This window comes from Piliocolobus tephrosceles, chromosome 12 (genome assembly GCF_002776525.5).
Source record: "Piliocolobus tephrosceles isolate RC106 chromosome 12, ASM277652v3, whole genome shotgun sequence".
Classification (NCBI taxonomy): domain Eukaryota; kingdom Metazoa; phylum Chordata; class Mammalia; order Primates; family Cercopithecidae; genus Piliocolobus; species Piliocolobus tephrosceles.
Window position 1 is genome coordinate 11,523,506 of NC_045445.1, and position 18,648 is coordinate 11,542,153.

Genomic DNA, 18,648 nt, shown 5'->3' on the forward strand with positions numbered 1-18,648 from the left:
TCGGTCACATTACACCCACCCAGCTACACAGGAGACTGAGAAATGTGCTCTCACTGCATGCCCAGGGAGAGGCAATAGCGGGCTCAAAATTATTTTATCTGCCACGTGTATTTTTCCTATATTGACAACAAATAAATATCTTTACCAGAGCAACAACAGCCAATTGCTTTGTTTTGTGATTCCAAGTAACTATCTTATCTGATTTCCATTCTCCATTGGATCTAGTGATCGTTTTGTCATCTTAAAGATGGCACTTAGCTAAAGTTGTTTTTTTGTTTTTTTGAGAGGCTCTGCAGCCCAGGCTGGAGTGCAGTGGTGCGATCTCTGCTCACTGCAAGCTCCACCTCCTGAGTTAAGGCCATTCTCTTGCCTCAGCAGTAGCTAGGACTGCAGGCGCCCGCCAGCCACCACGCCTGGCTAATTTTTTTGTATGTTTAGGAGAGAGACGTGGTTTCACCATGTTAGCCAGGCTGGTCTCGATCTCCTGACCTCGTGATCCGCCCACCTCAGCCGCCCAAAGTGCTGGGATTACAGGCGTGAACCACCGTGGCCGGCATCAGCTGAAGTTTTACAAATGTGTTTCCCTTTTGAATAGCCTATCTGTTGAACTGAAATCTCTAAGTATACCATTCCAATCAGCAGCTCGATCTGGATAAATGAGGCTTTACAGGTGTAAAGTATTCAGTTGGGTGCTGCAACTGCTCAGTATAGACAGACCACGGGTGTTTGCCCACTAGACAGTTAGACCTACGCTGCTAGGACTCCGAAGCTGGCTCCTGTGCAGCTGATAGTCTCATCTGGGCTTCTTTCTGTTTCAAATAAGGATCCCACGTCCAGGACAAAGTTCCAAAAGTTATTGTCAGCATTTCCCAGTAGAAATCATTAATGACAGGTCAGTTTGTCATAAGGAGAAGGAATCAGTGCCACCATGCTGTTTCACTTGTTTCATGCTGCATCAACAGCTGATACTAGGGAAGAATAATTCACACATTAAAAAAAAATAATTGGGTCCATTTCCATTCAAAGAAACAATTATCAAGAACTCCCACCAAAAGTGAATCCTGCCAAATTCGCAATTACTGTAAAAAAACACTCGGCTCAAATGAAAGATGAAGCTCACTTTGAATTTGATTGCATATATATAAATTATAAGGAATGACAGGCTAAATGTATTCAAATATAACTTCAATGTTCAAAATGACTATCCCCGATCATATTATTTTGTTTTATGAATCGCTGTTTTAAAATCACGAGTTGCTCACTGCTATGTATAAATGAATGTATTTATTATATAAACCTACAATTTATTCAGTTCCATTGTTCTCTCGGGTTTGCCCTTCTCTTAAGCCAGGAACAAATGTTATCAGCAAATAGTATCTTCATTTTAGTGTGATACTATCAGCATCTATGAAGGGACATATAAGAGATAGCCCTATAAATATTAAGCTATGCTAACTATTGTGTTTTACTTTTTAAATATCTTTTAGTTCTGGTCACTTTCCTAAATGCCTAGAGCCACTGCCTCAGCTACCATAATCTTTGATCTGGGTGACAGCAACAGCTGCATGACTCAGATTCACTCAGCTTCCCACCGTCTAGTCCATTCTGACCACAGAATAAATGTAATTCTAAGTACATCACTTCTCTTCTTAAGATTCACCAATAATGTATTCTTATATTTAGAAGATATCTAGGTTTCCTACCATGACCCCAAAAGCTCTGATAGTTCTTGCCAAGATCAAATATATTTTGACTATGAATAAAATATGATCAAATTCTTAGCAAGGCTATCTAAATGTATCTATCAAACTGCGTGTTCTCTCTTTGTGAGTGCCACCCCCCATTCCCCCTGCCAGAAAGCCTCACACCTATTAAATTCTTACTCCATTTGCCCAAAACCTTTCTGGAGCATCCCTTTTAAAAGTCTTACCAGAGCTGATCCTTTAGCCATTTGAAAAATAAGTTTCATTACTATATAATCTCACATAATTTTGTGTCCTAAATTATTATTAATTAGCTTAGCTGAAAATTTAATTAATTAGAAACAGGCTCTGAGTATATTCTGCGTGCTTCAAATAATCTAATTACCAGGAAGGAATGACATATATCTGACCTGAAGAATATTATGTAGAAAGTTAATTTTCAAAATGGGTTTCAGAAACGGTTTATGCAATGCTAACATTGGTAACAGAATTCTGAACTTTTGAGAGGACGACTTTTCAAGAGAAAACACCTCACTGGCTCAAGTAATTTCCCATCTTTCTGAAAAGCACTCTATATTATTACTTTACTGCTGGGCCTTCCATGTCACTCTCCACTTTGAGTCCCTCAGGAGTTCTAGGACATACCATTCAGTTGAGGTCACAGTTACTTTTTCCAAATATCATCTTATAGTCGATGCTTAGCATTAGCTAGGGCAATTGGTCTCCAACTCCAACCCTGAAAAGTATAAAATATAGACAAAAAAGTCTGGATTTTTATGTTATAATCAAAACAGGCACCAATATCCCATCCTTCAAGTGAGTAAACAGTGTGCAGTGAGAGCCTTAGCGTGCAATGACTTTCTACCAAGTACTCTTCAGACCACAGAGAAAACATAACTGCTGCTCTCTGTGTTCTAGCACAATGTTTCTATAGTTTTAATGTAGGCAACCCTTAAAGTGCCTAGGCTGTTTATTCAAGATTCTCCAAGATTATTATTAAGTAGCTCATTCACAGCGGCTCTAATGTGAAGATAAGCAAGATGCTATGCATACTTACCAATCTGTCTTTGAAAGATTTGACAGCATTCTCTGTATGACTTCTGGGCTATTAATAAGCTTTTTTGCTACATTCATTTACTTAGCGTTCAGCTTGGCTAGTTTTTCAGAGTCAGTAGTCACACATGTGCCTTGTCTGTTTATTATGCCATCTTTCCTAAAGAAAGAATAGCACAGGTCTAGAAAATAAAGACACATTGGACAAGCAGCAGTTTAAGTGTTACTTCCTTGACGAAAAATATGTCCAACTATGTCAGAACAACTAATCCTGATTTCTTAGGTAGCATCTCCTGCTTTATACACAATTGGTAATAAGCTCCCCTCAAAAGCTAGGGCAGCATTAAGTAGTCAGAAGCCATAAGTAGTAATTGAGTGACTCAGCAAGAAATTTAAAACCGTAAATACCACCTCAAAGATAATTCATGGGCTCCAGGAAGCAGCTTGGTAAAAGATTTATAGAAGGTCAAAGATCAACTGTGATATTAAATTAGGACATAAAACTATAGCTCAGCTTTTTTTGAAGAGTGTCTGCCTTAGTCTGCTCCAGCTGTCATAACAAAATACTATAAGCTGGGTGGTGTAAACAATAGAAATTCATTTTCTCACAGTTCTGGAGGCTGGAGGTCTAAGATCATGGTGCCCTCAGAGTTGGTATCTGATGAGGTTTCTCTTCCTGGCTTCTGGGTTGTAGAAGGCTGCCTTCTCTTTGTTTCCTCGTATAGCCTTCCTGTGGTCCGTGTGATGAGGGAGAAAGGAATAAGGAGAGGGGGATGTTCTGTTTCTTCTTGTACAGATAATAATCTTATTATATCAGGACCACACTCTTATGACCTAATTTAACCTTAATTACCTCCTTACAAGCCCTGTCTCCAAATACAGTCACTGATGTGGTTTGCATCTGTGTCCCCACCTAAATCTCATTCATATCCAATTGTAGTCCTCAATATTAGAGGACAGGCCTGGTGGGAGGTGTTTGGATCATGGGGGCAGACATCCTTCATGCTGTTCTCATGATAGCAAGTGAGTTCTCATGAGATTTGGTTGTTTAAAACTGTTTAGCATCTCCCCCTTCACTATCTCTCTCCTGCCACCGTGTGAAGATGTGCCTGCTTCCCCTTTGCCTTCTGCCATGATTGTGAGTTTCCTGAGGCCTTCCCAGCCATGCTTCATGTACAGACTGTGGAACTGAGTCAATTAAACCTCTTTTCTTTATAAATTACCTAGTTTCAGGTGTTTCTTTATAGCAGTATGAGACTGGACTAATACAATCACAATGAAAATTATTGCTTCAACATATGAATTTGGTGGGTGGAGTGGGGGCAGTAGTGCACAATTCAATACATAGCAGTATCTTTGAGAATTTCCCAAATAAATTGGGCTGATTCTATTTTTGAATATCAACTTTTCTGGTTTGATTTTCTTAGTTAGAACAACCTTATTGGCCTCAGCTATTATTATAAGGGATGAGGAGGAAACCATATAAGGAGAAAGAGAAATGAAAAGTGGATAATTGTTATGCTGGAAGAAGGAAGCTTACCTACTTGTTCCTCTAATCACTGGGAAAGAGAGGTAAGGATCTCCAGACTTCCACCACAGTTTTAATCAAGGACATTTGTCTCATTAGGTACTGGTATTCCACATAAAGTGTTTTTGAAGAAAGTGTTCTGTTACTTAAAAAAATGGAAATCCATGGGATTATATTAAGAGTTATGAAAAGATAGTTTGTGCTGCCACCTTTCTTTGCAATTAAAGTTGTATTGGCAAAGAGCCATGCCATTAGTTCATGCATCATCTATGACTGCTTTTGCAACAAGGGTAAAATTGGTTAATTGTAATGGGGACCATATGTGACCCACAAACCTAAAATATTTGTTAACTGGCTCTTGATAGAGAAAAGTTGACAGATAAAAATTTGCTGACCGCTGGTTCAGACAATATACTATAGAAATCTACATAAGCTCCCCCAGTAACTTCAGGTCTCAGTTCTTCAGATTTCAGAAGCATCCTCTGATGCCACAGGCTAGACAAGATGCTCCTCTAATATGTCTCCACAGTTTGCTGACTCCTGTCTTACTTCCTTAACACTTTATATTGCAAATGCCCATTTACTTACCTGCTTTTCACAGGTTTAAGTGCAGTGGTAATGTCAGTCTTGTTCTGCAACATATCCTCAGTACATAGTATAGTGCCTGGAACATAATAAATGATTAATAAGTGTTTGTTGAATAAATTATGTATATTGAAGACTCAATGCAACAAATATTTATTAAGTACTTATTACATGCTAGACACTTTTTGAAGTCATGAGAATATAGTAGTGAACAAAACAGGCTGAGATAATTGTTGTCATGGAATTTGCAATATACTGGGGAAAGCAAACTGAAAACAAGAAAGTAAAATATATTTGAGAATGATAATTATTAACAAGAAAACAATAATGCCAGGAAGGCATATAAAATGTTAGCTATGGGGACAGGAGGTGTTGGATAAAACTTTACATAAAGTGGCCAGAGAGGAACTCAAGTGTGGAGGTACCCATGGGCTAAAGACCTAAGGTTATTAATTAATGTAACCAATAATAATTTAAGTGAGATTTGGCACTGTGTGTAGAAGGGAGACAATAATTCCGGGCAAAGAGAAAAAAATGAGAAACAGTCTCCATGTAGAAAAGACATTGGCACATATAGGAAACTGAAAGACACTCAGCCAACAGTTATACGATTCTACAATTCAAAACAGAAAAGAACGATGAAGAGATTCAAATGTCACTAGTGCAAGTGCTTTCAAAGAAAAAAAAAAAAAAGGAGATCAGAGTGTAAGTAGTTACAGATGTCATGTAAAGACCTGAGTCCTAGCACTTCACATCAGAATCAACTGGGATTCATTATGTGTTGAACCGCTATTGAAAGTCTATTATGTTCTTCTGTTTATTTTAAGATCGCTACAGATTCTAGACATGCATCAGTCCATTTACACACTGCTATAAAGAACTGCCTGAGACTGGGTAATTTATTTAAAAAATAAGAGGTTTAATTGACTCACAGTTCAGCATGGCTTTGCAGGCCTCAGGAAACTTAGAATCATGGTGGAAGGAGAAGGGGAAGCAAGGCACCTTCTTCACAAGGCAACAGAAAGGAGAATGAATGCATGAGGAACTACCAAGCACTTATAAAATCACCAGATTTCCTGAGAACTCACTCACTATCATGAGAGCAGCATGGAGGAAACTGCCCCCACGATCCAATTACCACCACGTGGTCTCTTTCTTGACACATGGAGATTATGGGGATTACAGGAATTATAATCCAAGATGAGATCTGAGTGGGGACACAAAGCCTAGCCATAGCAATAGAGAAAACATCCGGGAAATGGTTAGGAATTGATAAACAGCAGTTTCCACTGATAAACTATAAACACTAATTTCCTCATACTAACTCCCTTAAGGCAACTCAACAGTATAGTCTGAGAATGTAGTCAAGCTGGGCGAGTGAGAAACTGCACAGGCATTCATTATTATGTTCTTTTATTCATATAATTTATGTTATTACAGAAATAGCTAAGAGAAGAATTCTCCCCAAGAAATTTATCTTCCAAGAAAAAGGAGAAGATAAGTATGTAGATAGAGAAAGCATGTACTCTAATTAGAAGAAATGTTATGAGGTATTGTGAAGTGTGTAGGCTCTGGGTTCAGCATGACTGGTTCAAATCTTGGATTCTGGCACTTTCTATGTGAACTTAGTCATTTATGTATCTAGTGTTTATCTCATTTTTTTTGAAGGGAAAAATGATAATCGCCTCCTCAGGTTGCATATGGTCTCAAAAAGAGTACCTTGAATGTGATAAGTACAATGCTATTGTTTCTTGTAAAATGATCATTGACTAGATTAATTTTGGAATGCTTATTAAGTACTCAGATGAATGCAAAAACTAGTGAGCTTGGGCTTCAGGGAGAGATTTAGGGTGAAGATATAATTTTGGTTGTCACATGCATATAGATATCATTTAAAGCAACAAGAGCGCAGAAGGATAAAAGGGTATGTCTAAGGACTGAACTCTGGAGCACCCTAGCATTGAAAGATCTTAGAGATAAAGTCTGTCTTCAGTATTCCCCAAATCAAGGTACAGATTCAATGTATTCCTAATCAAGATCCCACCTGCATTTTTTTGCAAATATTGACAAGCTTATCTTAAAACCCATGTAAATTTAAAGGGCCTGGAACAGCCAAACCAATATTGTAAAAGAAAAGCAAAGTTGAATGACTCTCCCTTTCCTATTTCAAAACTTACCACAAAGCCATAGCATTCAAGAAAGCATACTGCTTAGATACTTTTAAACGTACTAATTGATAGAATAAAATTTAGAGAACAGGAATAAACTGATAAAGCTATGGTCAATTGAACATAGAAAAGGATGTCATAATAATTCAATGAATTATATTTTCAACAAATGATGCTTGGACAACTGGACATCCACATGCAAATAAATGAATATAAATGCCAGAGGGTACTTGGGAATTATGGAAGTTCTATCTAGAACAGAAAAATGTTTACCAATGATTGGTGAACCAAAGGAAAAGAGATGTAATAGGGCTTCTCATACTCCCTGATTCAGAGTGAGGATCTATGAGATTTTTCTGTAGAAATCAAGGGCCATGTCCATATTATGTTAGGCTTTTTCCAAGATGGACACCTGTAGTGACAACAGATTTTGGAAGAGACATTTTGGATGTGAGAATATGCCTAGGTCCTGAAGACAATGTTAGAAAAGAGCCAGAGGAAAGATTTTCATTATCCCTTCTTTTGGTTACCATCCATCTGCTCTTTAACATCCTTCCTCCACTTAAAAAGAAAAGATCTTGGCATTTTCCAGAACATGGATGGACCAGGAGGACATCACACTTAGTTAAATAATCCAGACAGAAAGAGAAAGATTATATGACCTCATATGTAGACTATATAAATAAGGGGTTCAATAGACAGAGGTAGAGAATGAAACATTGGAGATTGGAGAAGAAATGGGGAGATGTAAGTCAAAGGATACAAAATATCAGATATGTAGGATGAACAAGTTTAGTGATCTAATGTACAGGGAGACTAAAGCTAATGAATTATATCACTAATGTTTTTAAAATAAGTAGATTTTAGCTGCTATTGTCACACACTTAAAAAAGTGAGAAGAGAGATATGCTAATCATTTTCACCATTGTAACCATTTTACTTTATATATATATGTATGTATATATCCCATAATAACATGTTGTAAACCTCAAATATACAAAATAAAATTTCCTTAAAACATTAAAAATCCATCACATTTCTATATACTAACATTGAACATGTGGAAATCAAAATTAAACACATGGCACTATTTACAGTCACTCAAAAGAAAATGTAATACTAAGGTAGAAATTAAACAAAACATGGACCAGAAGGTGGGTACAAATATTAAAAATCCAAATATCTTTCTTAAATTTATATAATATAAAAATATATCCGACAAGGGAGGAACAGATTAGACATACATAGATGCATCTTAAATATAGGCCTGAGTGAAACATTAAATATTGACAATGGATATATACATTGAAAACAAATGTCCACAAACAATTAAGTATATTGACAGTCATAAAAATAAAAGGATATACATCAAATGCATTACAATGATTGCCAATGAAGACAAGAGGAATAAAACTGGGCCATGGAAATAAAGGAGAGTGAATGAGTGAATAAACAGGAGATTGTCTTGAGCCGTTAACTCAAGGAATGCAACTCAGCCCTCTACATTGATGCCAAAACCACTCTATTGTATTTCCACCAAGAAAAACGATATTTTATTTCAGGGGAAGAATTTTTTTTTTTTTTTTTTGAGACAGAGTCTCTCTCTGTCACCCCGGCTGGAGTGCAGTGGTGCGATCTCAGCTCACTGCAAGCTCTGCCTCTAGGGGAAGAATTCTTAATCATTGACATTCTATACAAATGCTGGTGTATGGAAATGGTAATAAAAATACCAGCTTTTACTTGAATTCTTGTATTGAAATTCTCTGTAGACAATGCCTCTGTTTGTTGCCTACAGTAGACACAGGCCACTCCCATTGCCCCACACTTGGTAGGTGACTGCTCCACCTAGAGTTTCTTATCAAGTGCCCTAGTATTGGGACCATGTCCTCCAAACACCATTATTTTATTGTGTATGGCATGCTCTCTTACTTTCTGTAGGGTGAGGTTCTTGGTCCTTTTGAGGACTTTCAGCTGCTCACAGCATTGGGTGAGTTACAAAACACACCACTCTGAGGTATGTGGCCTTAAGGTGGTGATTTTGATGTCTTCATTTTGGAAAGAGTGTCACTGTCACCTACATACAATACAGATCTTTTTATGTGCTCTTCTAAATATGCACATGCTCCAAGGAACAGCAAATCCTTTTCTTCCTCCCCTGTGAGATAAAATTTTAAGAAAATCTGTCTCCAGGAATCAGTCTCCCCTGCCCAGTCCTTATAATAGTCCTTACAATGTCTGCCTAACCTGTGGATCTGTCTGCCAGTGCTACAGGATCTCATATCCCTCTGTTCTCAAATGCCTATCTTTTCCCTTCCCTTCCTCCCCACCATTAGAAAAAAAGGCAGAGGTATACACAGTCATTAGCTCCTCAAACTGATTTTATTGTAATCATTGCCATCAGTGGCAATGATTTGTCCAATTTGGTTTCTCTATGTTGGACTAATTCTCCCCACCCTCCTGTGGAGAGCCTGCAGATATGTCTAGGTCTCTTTTCTCTTTGATTGGATCAGTGGAGTTCTCAGTGGGCTCTTTATTCTCCAGTTGATTTGAATTTCTTTTCTTATTCTTCCTGTAGTAAAACAGTAATGTTGGATATTTTGCTTTTACTGTCTCTTTCAAACTCTGTTCAGGGGCTGAGGCTCTGTCCAGATGCTTCTTCTTCTGGTAAAAAAAAAAAAAAAAAAAACAAACAGGGAGAGGCCAGAAAGGCGTTATTTTGGGTGAAGAGGGTAGAGAATAGATAGCAAGGGGGTTTTATGAGAAGAAATGCAGGTTGAGGAAGGGGCTTGTGTCTGAGAAGAACAAGGTGGAATCATAGGGTAGGGATCTATGGGGAAGAAGAGGAGCATGGGTAGGGTCATCTGTGTTACTCCAAACTGCACGATTTTGTAAGCTCCCTGCTATTTCACAGACCTTGGTAAAAGTGAAACATTCTGTAGGGGTTCAGGCCGTGAGAAACATCCTGCCTAACCACTTGACTACAAGATGAACAAAGGCCCAACTAAGAAACATTCCTATCATATCTTGCTGGGCAAAGGTCCAAGAAACACCACAATGACATCCTACAGGAAAAAGGGTCAAACCACCTGATCATAAGAATATCTTAATATCCTGCCAGGCAGCATCCCATACTGCCCAGCTCCCTCCCACCCATACCTGTAAGTACCCCAGCCTGTAAGTGGTAGTGGGCTGTGGCATTAAGCTGGTCCCCCACTTCTGTAGCTGTCAACAGTATACCTGTGTAGGTGTTTTAGTGGTCCCCTCTTTGTGTGTTTTTCTTTAACCCTTGCCTTCCTTTCAAAACCTAACATTTTGGTGCCAAAACCCGGGATGGGGATTGAGTTCTACCAGGTAAGTCTTCTTTTGCATCCTGGAAAGCAGCAATCAGCAAAAACTAGACCTGAGCCTGCTTCCATATCCTGAGTGGACTACCTGTTTCCAGCCCAGTTCTCCTTATTGTCTCATCATCTCCAGTCCTGGGCTGACCTCTAGGTCCTCATCAAACTCACCATCCTCTTTGCTTCCTTCCCCTTTCTGGGTGGCTCCAGTAAGGATCACCCCCATTGCTGGACCTTACATCCAACACCAGTCTCCAGTTAGTGTGTGAATCTCCCTTTTCCTCCTTTCCAGATTTTTCTCTATTTCTGCTGGTTCTCCAGAAAATCCTAGCACTGGATTGGAGGTCTCCCTGGTCACCAGGTGACCACACCCTTCCTTCTCAGGGGACGCCTTCAGAACACTTGCCATTCCAGCTGCTCTGGCCACCATGGGACCGTGAAGAGCTACCACAGCTCTTTGGTACATCCCAGCTCTCCTACATCCATTCTTCTGGGAGGAATTGGGTACTCACTTTTCTCCAGGGTATTCACTCCCCTTCTAGGTACTCGCTCTTTTCTGGGATATTAACTCCCTTCTGAGGTACTCACTTCCCTTTGGGGTATTCACTACTCTTTGGAGATACTCATTCCCTTCAGACAACAAAACTTTCTTTCTTTTTTTTTTTTTTTTGAGGCGGAGTCTCGCTCTGTCGCCCGGGCTGGAGTGCAGTGGCCGGATCTCAGCTCACTGCAAGCTCCGCCTGCCGGGTTTACGCCATTCTCCTGCCTCAGCCTCCCGAGTAGCTGGGACTACAGGCGCCCGCAACCTCGCCCGGCTAGTTTTTGTATTTTTAGTAGAGACGGGGTTTCACCGTGTTAGCCAGGATGGTCTCGATCTCCTGACCTCGTGATCCGCCCGTCTCGGCCTCCCAAAGTGCTGGGATTACAGGCTTGAGCCACCGCGCCCGGCCGACAACAAAACTTTCAACTTCCACATTGAATATAATCTAAAAAGCTTTCTCTAATGCAATGGTAAAGGATTGAAAGCATTTGGCTTATCTCTGTTCATGGGTTGCTCTCTCTCTCTCTGCCAGTCTTGTTCACCTTTTCAAATCCTCCTCCTCAACTAAAAACCCACAAAAATGCCTCCTCCTCAGGACAAGCCTTTCTCCTCTAATTTCAACCTGGTAAACAAAACCCCTCTCTAGGTCCCCCTCCCAACACCATTTCCTCCTTCTCCTTTGGCTCTGGCTCCTCCACCGGCTTCCTATCACCCTCCATCTGCCCTTTGTTCTTCACCACAAACCAGGTCTCACACCCACCCCCCTAGTGCTGACAACCAGGCACACACCCAAAGGCCTTCCAAAGCCCTTCCCCGGCAGGAGATTGTGAGTGACAAAGGCATAATCTGAGATCATGTTCCCATCTCTCTAGCGAACCTCTCCCATATCAAAAAGAGACTTGACTCCTTTTCCAAAGATCCCACCTCTTTCCACAAGGAATTTTTTTATGCCACTCAGTCTTATGACCTTACCTGGAAAGAAATATATTTAATACTCTCCTCCACCCTCTCCCCAGAAGACAGGGAATGCATCTGGATGGCTGAATACACCTTGATGGCTGTCCAAGCCAATGCGAACACCCTCCACCAACAAGATGCTGCCCATAACCCAGTAGGGACCCTAGCTGTCCCCAGGACTTACCCCAGTTGGAATTATCAGGCAATTTCTGTAGACAGTCAGAAATAAGGCCATATGATATCATGCCTTGTAGCTGGCATAAATAAAGCTGCCCATGCTCTTTTCCTCTCCTGCCTTTCAAAGGCCATAAGTAAATATACCACCTAAAGCCCTAATACCAATAAGGGCAAAATCCACCTTCATTTACACTTTATCTCCCAGTCAGCCCCCAACATCCAAAAGAAACTTAAAAAACTAGAGGATGGCCCTCAAACCTCCCAAAGACACGTAATCGAAGTGACATTCGAGGTCTTTAATAATAGAGAGGAAGAACTGAAAACCCCAAAATCCAAAAAGGACCAGACTAAATACCAAATGTTGGCAGCTGCCATTCAACAGGTTTCCCAACGCATACAGAAGTCTTCAATGTTGCAACAGTCATTGCTAGGAGTCTGTTATAAGTGCAGCCAACAGGGACACTGGGCAAAAGCCTGCCCTAATCCCAGGACACCCAGGAAACCTTGTCCCATCTGTGTTATCAAGGAAAACTGAAAGTCATACTGTGCTCAGCAAAACTTTTCATCCTGCTTCATAACCTCTAACTGAAGACTGACAGGGCCTGGAGCCGGCCCGCCACCTCCCCACTCCCTGCCCCACACCACCATCACCACCTCAGAACCCAGGATAACACTGTCAGTCTCTAGTAAGCCCGTGTCTTTCCTATTGGATACAGTGGATAGTTATTCAGTTTTACCAGAATATTCTGGACCTCTCCTCAGTTCCTCTATCTCTATTGTGAGAGGTAATGAAATCCCCTCTAGGTACAAACAGACTGGTCCTTTATTACACAATCTATGCAACACCCCCCTTCACCCACACCTTCCTGGTTATCCCTCAGTGTCCTATCCCTATCTTGGGGTGGGAAATGTTAAGTAAATTCCGGAACTCCATGCAATGTGGCTCCTACAATTCTACTCCTTTTATTTTACTCTGTCACCCAAATGCTTCCCTCTCCTCCCCCTCATCTTCATTATCCACCCTGTTACTTACTGTTAATTCTAAAGTTTGGAACGTTTCTAAACCCACAATAGCCACACACAACCTCCCAGGTAAAATAAACCTTCAAACTCCTCCACTTTCCTTCATCAGTCTCAATATCCCCTTAACCCAGCTGGCCTCAGGGCCCTCAAGCCTATTATCTGTAAAGTTTAACAAGCTCAAATTCTCAAGTCTGTCAACTTTTGCTACAACCATCCCTATCCTGAAATCCTTCAATTTCTCCTAACCTCTAATTCTTGGGCCATCCCAACCCAGCGAAATGAGCTAATTCAGGACATGCCCCTTCCCCACACCAAAAAGGACCTCTTCTCCTTCTTGAGCCTTGTGGGATACTTCCAGCTGTGCATTCCCACGGCCTCACATGGGCCCATCCTAAAATGCCTGAACCCAGCTTGCCCCGTCAACTCCAACTTAAAAAAAAAAAGTAAGTAAATAAATAAATAAATAATTTAAAAATGCCCTTTTAAGGGCCCTGTCACTAGGACTGCCCAATCCCACCAACTCCTGTACTTTGTATGTATATTCTGACCAAGGCCTTGCTCTTGGACTACTCTGCCAAACATACAGCGATTGCCCCAGAAACCATTGCACGCCTCTCAAAACAATTGGACTCTGTCATCCAAGGCTGGTTACTCTGACTAAAAATCTTGGATAAGGCCACATTGCTGGCCTTAGAGGCACAGAAACTCCCTCTCAACCAACACATTACTGTTGCATCTTCCCATAACCTACAGGACCTCGTAAACCATCAATCCCTTCTATCCCTCCCATCATCCCGCTTACAGCAGGTACATGCCTTACTCATAGCTAACCCTGTAATCACCTTCCAGAGATATAAAACTCTCAACTCAGCCACCCTCCTCCTTGTTAATATCTCTAACTCTAAGCTCTCTCACTCCTGCCTGGACCTCTTAAACTCCCTCTCCTCCCGCTTCCAACATATTTCAAAAGCTCCTTTGAGGGGAACACCTACATGGTTCATTCATGGAAGATCTTTAAGGGAGCCATGTCCAGCAGCTGTCCAAGTCATCATTGCCAAAAATGAACTCCTAGAATCCAATGCTCTCCCACTCCATACTGCCTTTCAACAGGCAAAGCTAGTAGCCCTAACCCGGCATCTCACCCTAGCGAATGGAAGGAGAGTTAACAGTCAAACCAATTCCAAATATGCATGGCACATCCTACACTCTCACACTTTAATCTGGCAGGAAAGGGGTTTTCTAACTACAAAAGGAACCCCCATAAGAAATAGGAAACTTGCACACAAGCTGCTGGAGGTGGCTAAACTACCACCGAAGGCCACCATTATCCACTGAAAGGGACACCAAAAAGCTACTGATGCTGTAACAAAGGGAAACTTCTGAACACATTCAGCAACCTGGCAGGCAGCCCTTAAAATTTCATCATTATTGTCCATTTTTCCCAGCATACAACCTGTATATACCCAGGAGGAATAAACCCCACTTGCCCAGGCTGGCACCATTCAGGAAAAAATGGTTCTACCTCAATGATAAAAGTGTCTTTCCCAAGTATTAAAAACCTTCTGTACTTTTATATGTGCACAACCACTCCCATGCTTGTTACTGCCCCTACTCCGGCTTTTAAAAACTTATATACATTCTTCCACCATGGCTGCCCATCTGAAAGATATTACTAAGACATCTTCCCTTTGCACTTAAACTTCCCCTCAGGAAGCTATCAAATCATCTCCTTTCCCACACACCAGGCCTGAGGACACACACCAGGGCAGGACTAGCAAATCAGCTTCACCCACGTGCCTCCCAACAAATGATTCCTGTACCTTCTGATAATGGTAGATACATTCTTTGGATGGATAAAAGCTTTTCCTACAACCACCGACAAGGCACACACCATCGCTTCTGTTCTCTTCACTCATATTATCCACAGGTTTAAACTCTCCTCTTGAATTCAGTCGGACAATGGGCCAACATTTGTTTCACAGGTTAACAAACAGCTGGCAAAGGCTCTAAACATTAAGTGGGCCTTCCATATTCCTTACCTCCCCTAATCTTCAGGTAATTAAAAAAAAGAAAAAACCCCTAGAGGTTAAAATGGCCCAGGCTTCACTTCTCCTGTTGGTCCTCATGCATTTATGAGCCATTTCCCCAAAGCCCCTCAGCCAAAGTCCTATTCCCCCCAGCCCAAAAGTCCATCCTCAGAACGCTCCTCCCTGTCCTACAACCTGGGAACTGGGTCTGAGTCGCAGACTCCTCCTCCTCCCCTCTCCAACCTAAGTGGATGGATCCTCCCCAGGTTATCCTAACTACTCCCACAGTGGCAAAGCTAACATCCTTTCCACACTGAATGCACCATTCCAAACTCAAAAGAGCACCAGATCCACATCTAGAAATTTCCGCACCCCCAAATTATTCTCTCCCCCTCACAGGACCAACCTCACTGCACTTAACAAGAATTTCAGAAGTTGCCAATCCAGAATGCCCTAGTCCGTAACACTCTCTGTCGCCAATTTCCAATATTTTACCTCCTACTTTATTTCAGATCTTTCCTGGTTTCCCTTCCCCATGTCCCTGGATAGTCCTGTCAATTTCTCACACCAATGCAGGAGGTAAGACTGCAGGGCACCTTCCAAAATTTCACTCCGACTCAAATCTCCTTTTTCTCCTTTCGCCCTCTTTGTCTGTGGAATATTCTAAGTCCCCACCCCAAACCTCTAACAATTGAGCCCCCTTCATCAGCCTCACACGTTGCTTCTTAAATCTGTCACACTCCCCTCTTCCTTCCAACTGTTAAATTTGTCTGTCCACACAAATCCAGCAGTTCACAGCCCTTCCTTTCAAACTGTCCACATAAACCCGGTCCAAAATAACCCTGCATCTCACCTACTAGGCCAACTCATTCCCCAAACCTGTTTATAATCTTGCTCAGCTAAACACTTTTTCCCCCAACCCATCAAATCCGCCCACACAGTCACACACAGGGCTGTCACCCTCCTTCGCCTCATAGCCTCTTAACTAAACATGATACAAGTCGGATTCCATAAAACACCTCTTACCAACCCCTCCCCTCTCTGACGGTGCCACTCTCCATGTATCCAACTCAAGGGTGCTCCCTGGAAAAAATCCACAAACATTTCCCTCAACTGCAACCTGTATCCTTCTGCCCTATCAGGACCGCAATGACTATTAGTTACAAAAACCCACTTATCTCCCTCTCTCCAAAAGCAGCCTTCACCTCCTCCCCCACCAGCATTTTCTCTCATGCCTTCAGAGGGGCTACCCTTGCTGGCAGCTATTCAACTTGGAAAAACATAAAAGTTAAAACAAAGGGTTTGTGCAGAATTCAACCCCCACCTTCTCATGGCTTGCCACCATAACCTACAACTTTTGTCTGTCCACCCCCAGTATCTTCTTCCTTTGTGGCACAAACTCTTATCTCTGCCTACTGGCCAATTGGTCAGGAACATGCACCCTGGTGTTTCAGTCTAGACATTAACATTTTGCCTAACAAGCAGACCATCCAGGTTCTTTTAGTAGCTTCTGTCTCATCTTCCTCCACACACACTAAGCAGGCTCTACATCTCATTCTAGTGTTAAAAGAACTAACCATCTCTGCTGCACTCAGCACTGGGATAGCAGGTGGCCCCTTTCTTTGGTCCCCCAATCTTTCTCCTCCTAATACTGCAATTGGCCCATGTATACTTATCCTCATATCCCGCTTTATCTCCCGAAGGCTAAACTCCCTTGTCCAGGCAGCCACCCAGCAACACATTAATACCATCCTTCTCCTCTACCAAGTCCAGTACCAGTGCCTCCAGGAAAATAACTCTGAAGTCCAACACCCACTGCCTCAAGACCCAAACCCTGATTACAGCTCCCCAATTCAGCAGGAAGCAGCCAGATACTCAACAACGCCCCTCTTCCTTTTATACTAAAGTAGAAGGCAAGAATATTAGTCTAAACTGCACTATTTTGTAAGCTCCGTTCTAGTTTGCAAACCTTGGTCAAAGTGAAATATTCCACGGGGTTTCTGGCCTTGAGAAAAATCCCACCTAACCGCCTGACCACAAGGTAGATAAAGGCCCAACTAAAGAAACATCCCTATCAGGCCGGGCGCGGTGGCTCAAGCCTGTAATCCCAGCACTTTGGGAGGCCGAGACGGGCGGATCACAAGGTCAGGAGATCAAGACCATCCTGGCTAACACGGTGAAACCCCGTCTCTACTAAAATACAAAAAATTAGCCGGGCGTGTTGGCGGGCGCCTGTAGTCCCAGCTATTCGGGAGGCTGAGGCAGGAGAATGGCGTGAACCCGGGAGACGGAGCTTGCAGTGAGCTGAGATCCGGCCACTGCACTCCAGCCTGGGCGACAGAGTGAGACTCCGTCTCAAAAAAAAAAAAAAAAAAAAAAAAAAAAAAGAAACATCCCTATCATATCTTGTTGGGCCTAAAGGTCCAAGCAACACCATGGTGACATCCCACCAGAGAAAGGGCCAAACTGCCTGATCATAACAACATCTTGTCAATATTCTGCCAGGCAGGAAGCCATACTGCCCAAACCTCTCCCACCCATACCTATAAGTGTGCCAGCCTGTATGCAGCGGTAGGCTCTGGCATTAAGCTGCTCCCCCATTTCTGCCAGTGTCTGCAGTATACCCGTGTTGCTGTTTGACCCGCCCCCTATCTGTGTGTCTTTCTTTCACCCTTGCCTTCCCTTGAAAACCTAACAATCTGACCTTGTCAACTTTTCTGTTGTTGGATTCACAGGGGCTTTTCATTTTATTCTCTTTGGTGCTTGAAGTTGGCTTTTCCATGATTATGGTTGGTTGGAGAATGTCTATACTAGGCTCTTCTAGGGTACAGATTGCCACAGCTGTATTGAAGCTTTCCAGTGGGCTGTCCCAGAGCTTTTGCCCACCCTGTATATATACCCACCTGAGAGCAAGGCAAAGCCACGCCCTTGAGCTTTGTTTGATCATACAGGCAGCGTCCCAGCCAATGGCAGTCCTAGGGTGGCTTTGGCATCACAAAGCACCACTGCTGCCCGCTCCCTGGGCTTGCGGGGGAGGTAAAAGGGGTATAGAGGAAACCAAATGCTGTTGTTGTTTCGGCATCCCCTGAAGATGATGCATCCCAAACGGATCTGCTGTCGCTCCTCATTTCTCCATGTTTAATGTTCATGGCTCACATAGAAGCGAGGGGATGGTTCCTTCAAGCCCTTCCCCACAGCCATTCCTATTAAGTGATTCATTCTTTTGTCTTCCAGCACCCACCATGACCTAGTATTTTAGATGTCTCACCTCAAATCCCTCCAAGCTAGTGTGGCTACATTTAGTTATTGGTGGAGATGTGAATTATCCCACTTGCCTCCTACAGTTCCTTCATATTCACCTTGAAGACCATTAACTTTCAGGTTTCTGCCAGGCAAATTTCAATCCATGTTCTTTTTTCCAATGTCCATGTGGTCCTCTTAAGTTTTCTATTTCTAGTCTGAAATCATGGCCTTCAGTCTGCCAGAACGTCAGTGAATAAACATTCTTACTGGGTATCCTAGTCTTGTTTCAACTCAGGGGTGTATGT

General features: G+C 42.1%; 1 protein-coding gene across 1 annotated transcript; it reads right to left on the minus strand.

Moving 5' to 3' along the window:
* Positions 1-9,430: 9,430 nt before the first annotated feature.
* On the minus strand, positions 9,431-17,973 carry LOC111536363 (sperm protein associated with the nucleus on the X chromosome N4). Its single transcript, XM_023202697.1, has 2 exons — positions 17,805-17,973; positions 9,431-9,698 (listed from the first exon to the last, which is right to left on the minus strand). The coding sequence occupies exons 1-2, from the start codon at positions 17,880-17,882 to the stop codon at positions 9,477-9,479; spliced, it is 300 nt and encodes a 99-aa protein (XP_023058465.1). The 5' UTR covers positions 17,883-17,973; the 3' UTR covers positions 9,431-9,476.
* Positions 17,974-18,648: the final 675 nt, after the last annotated feature.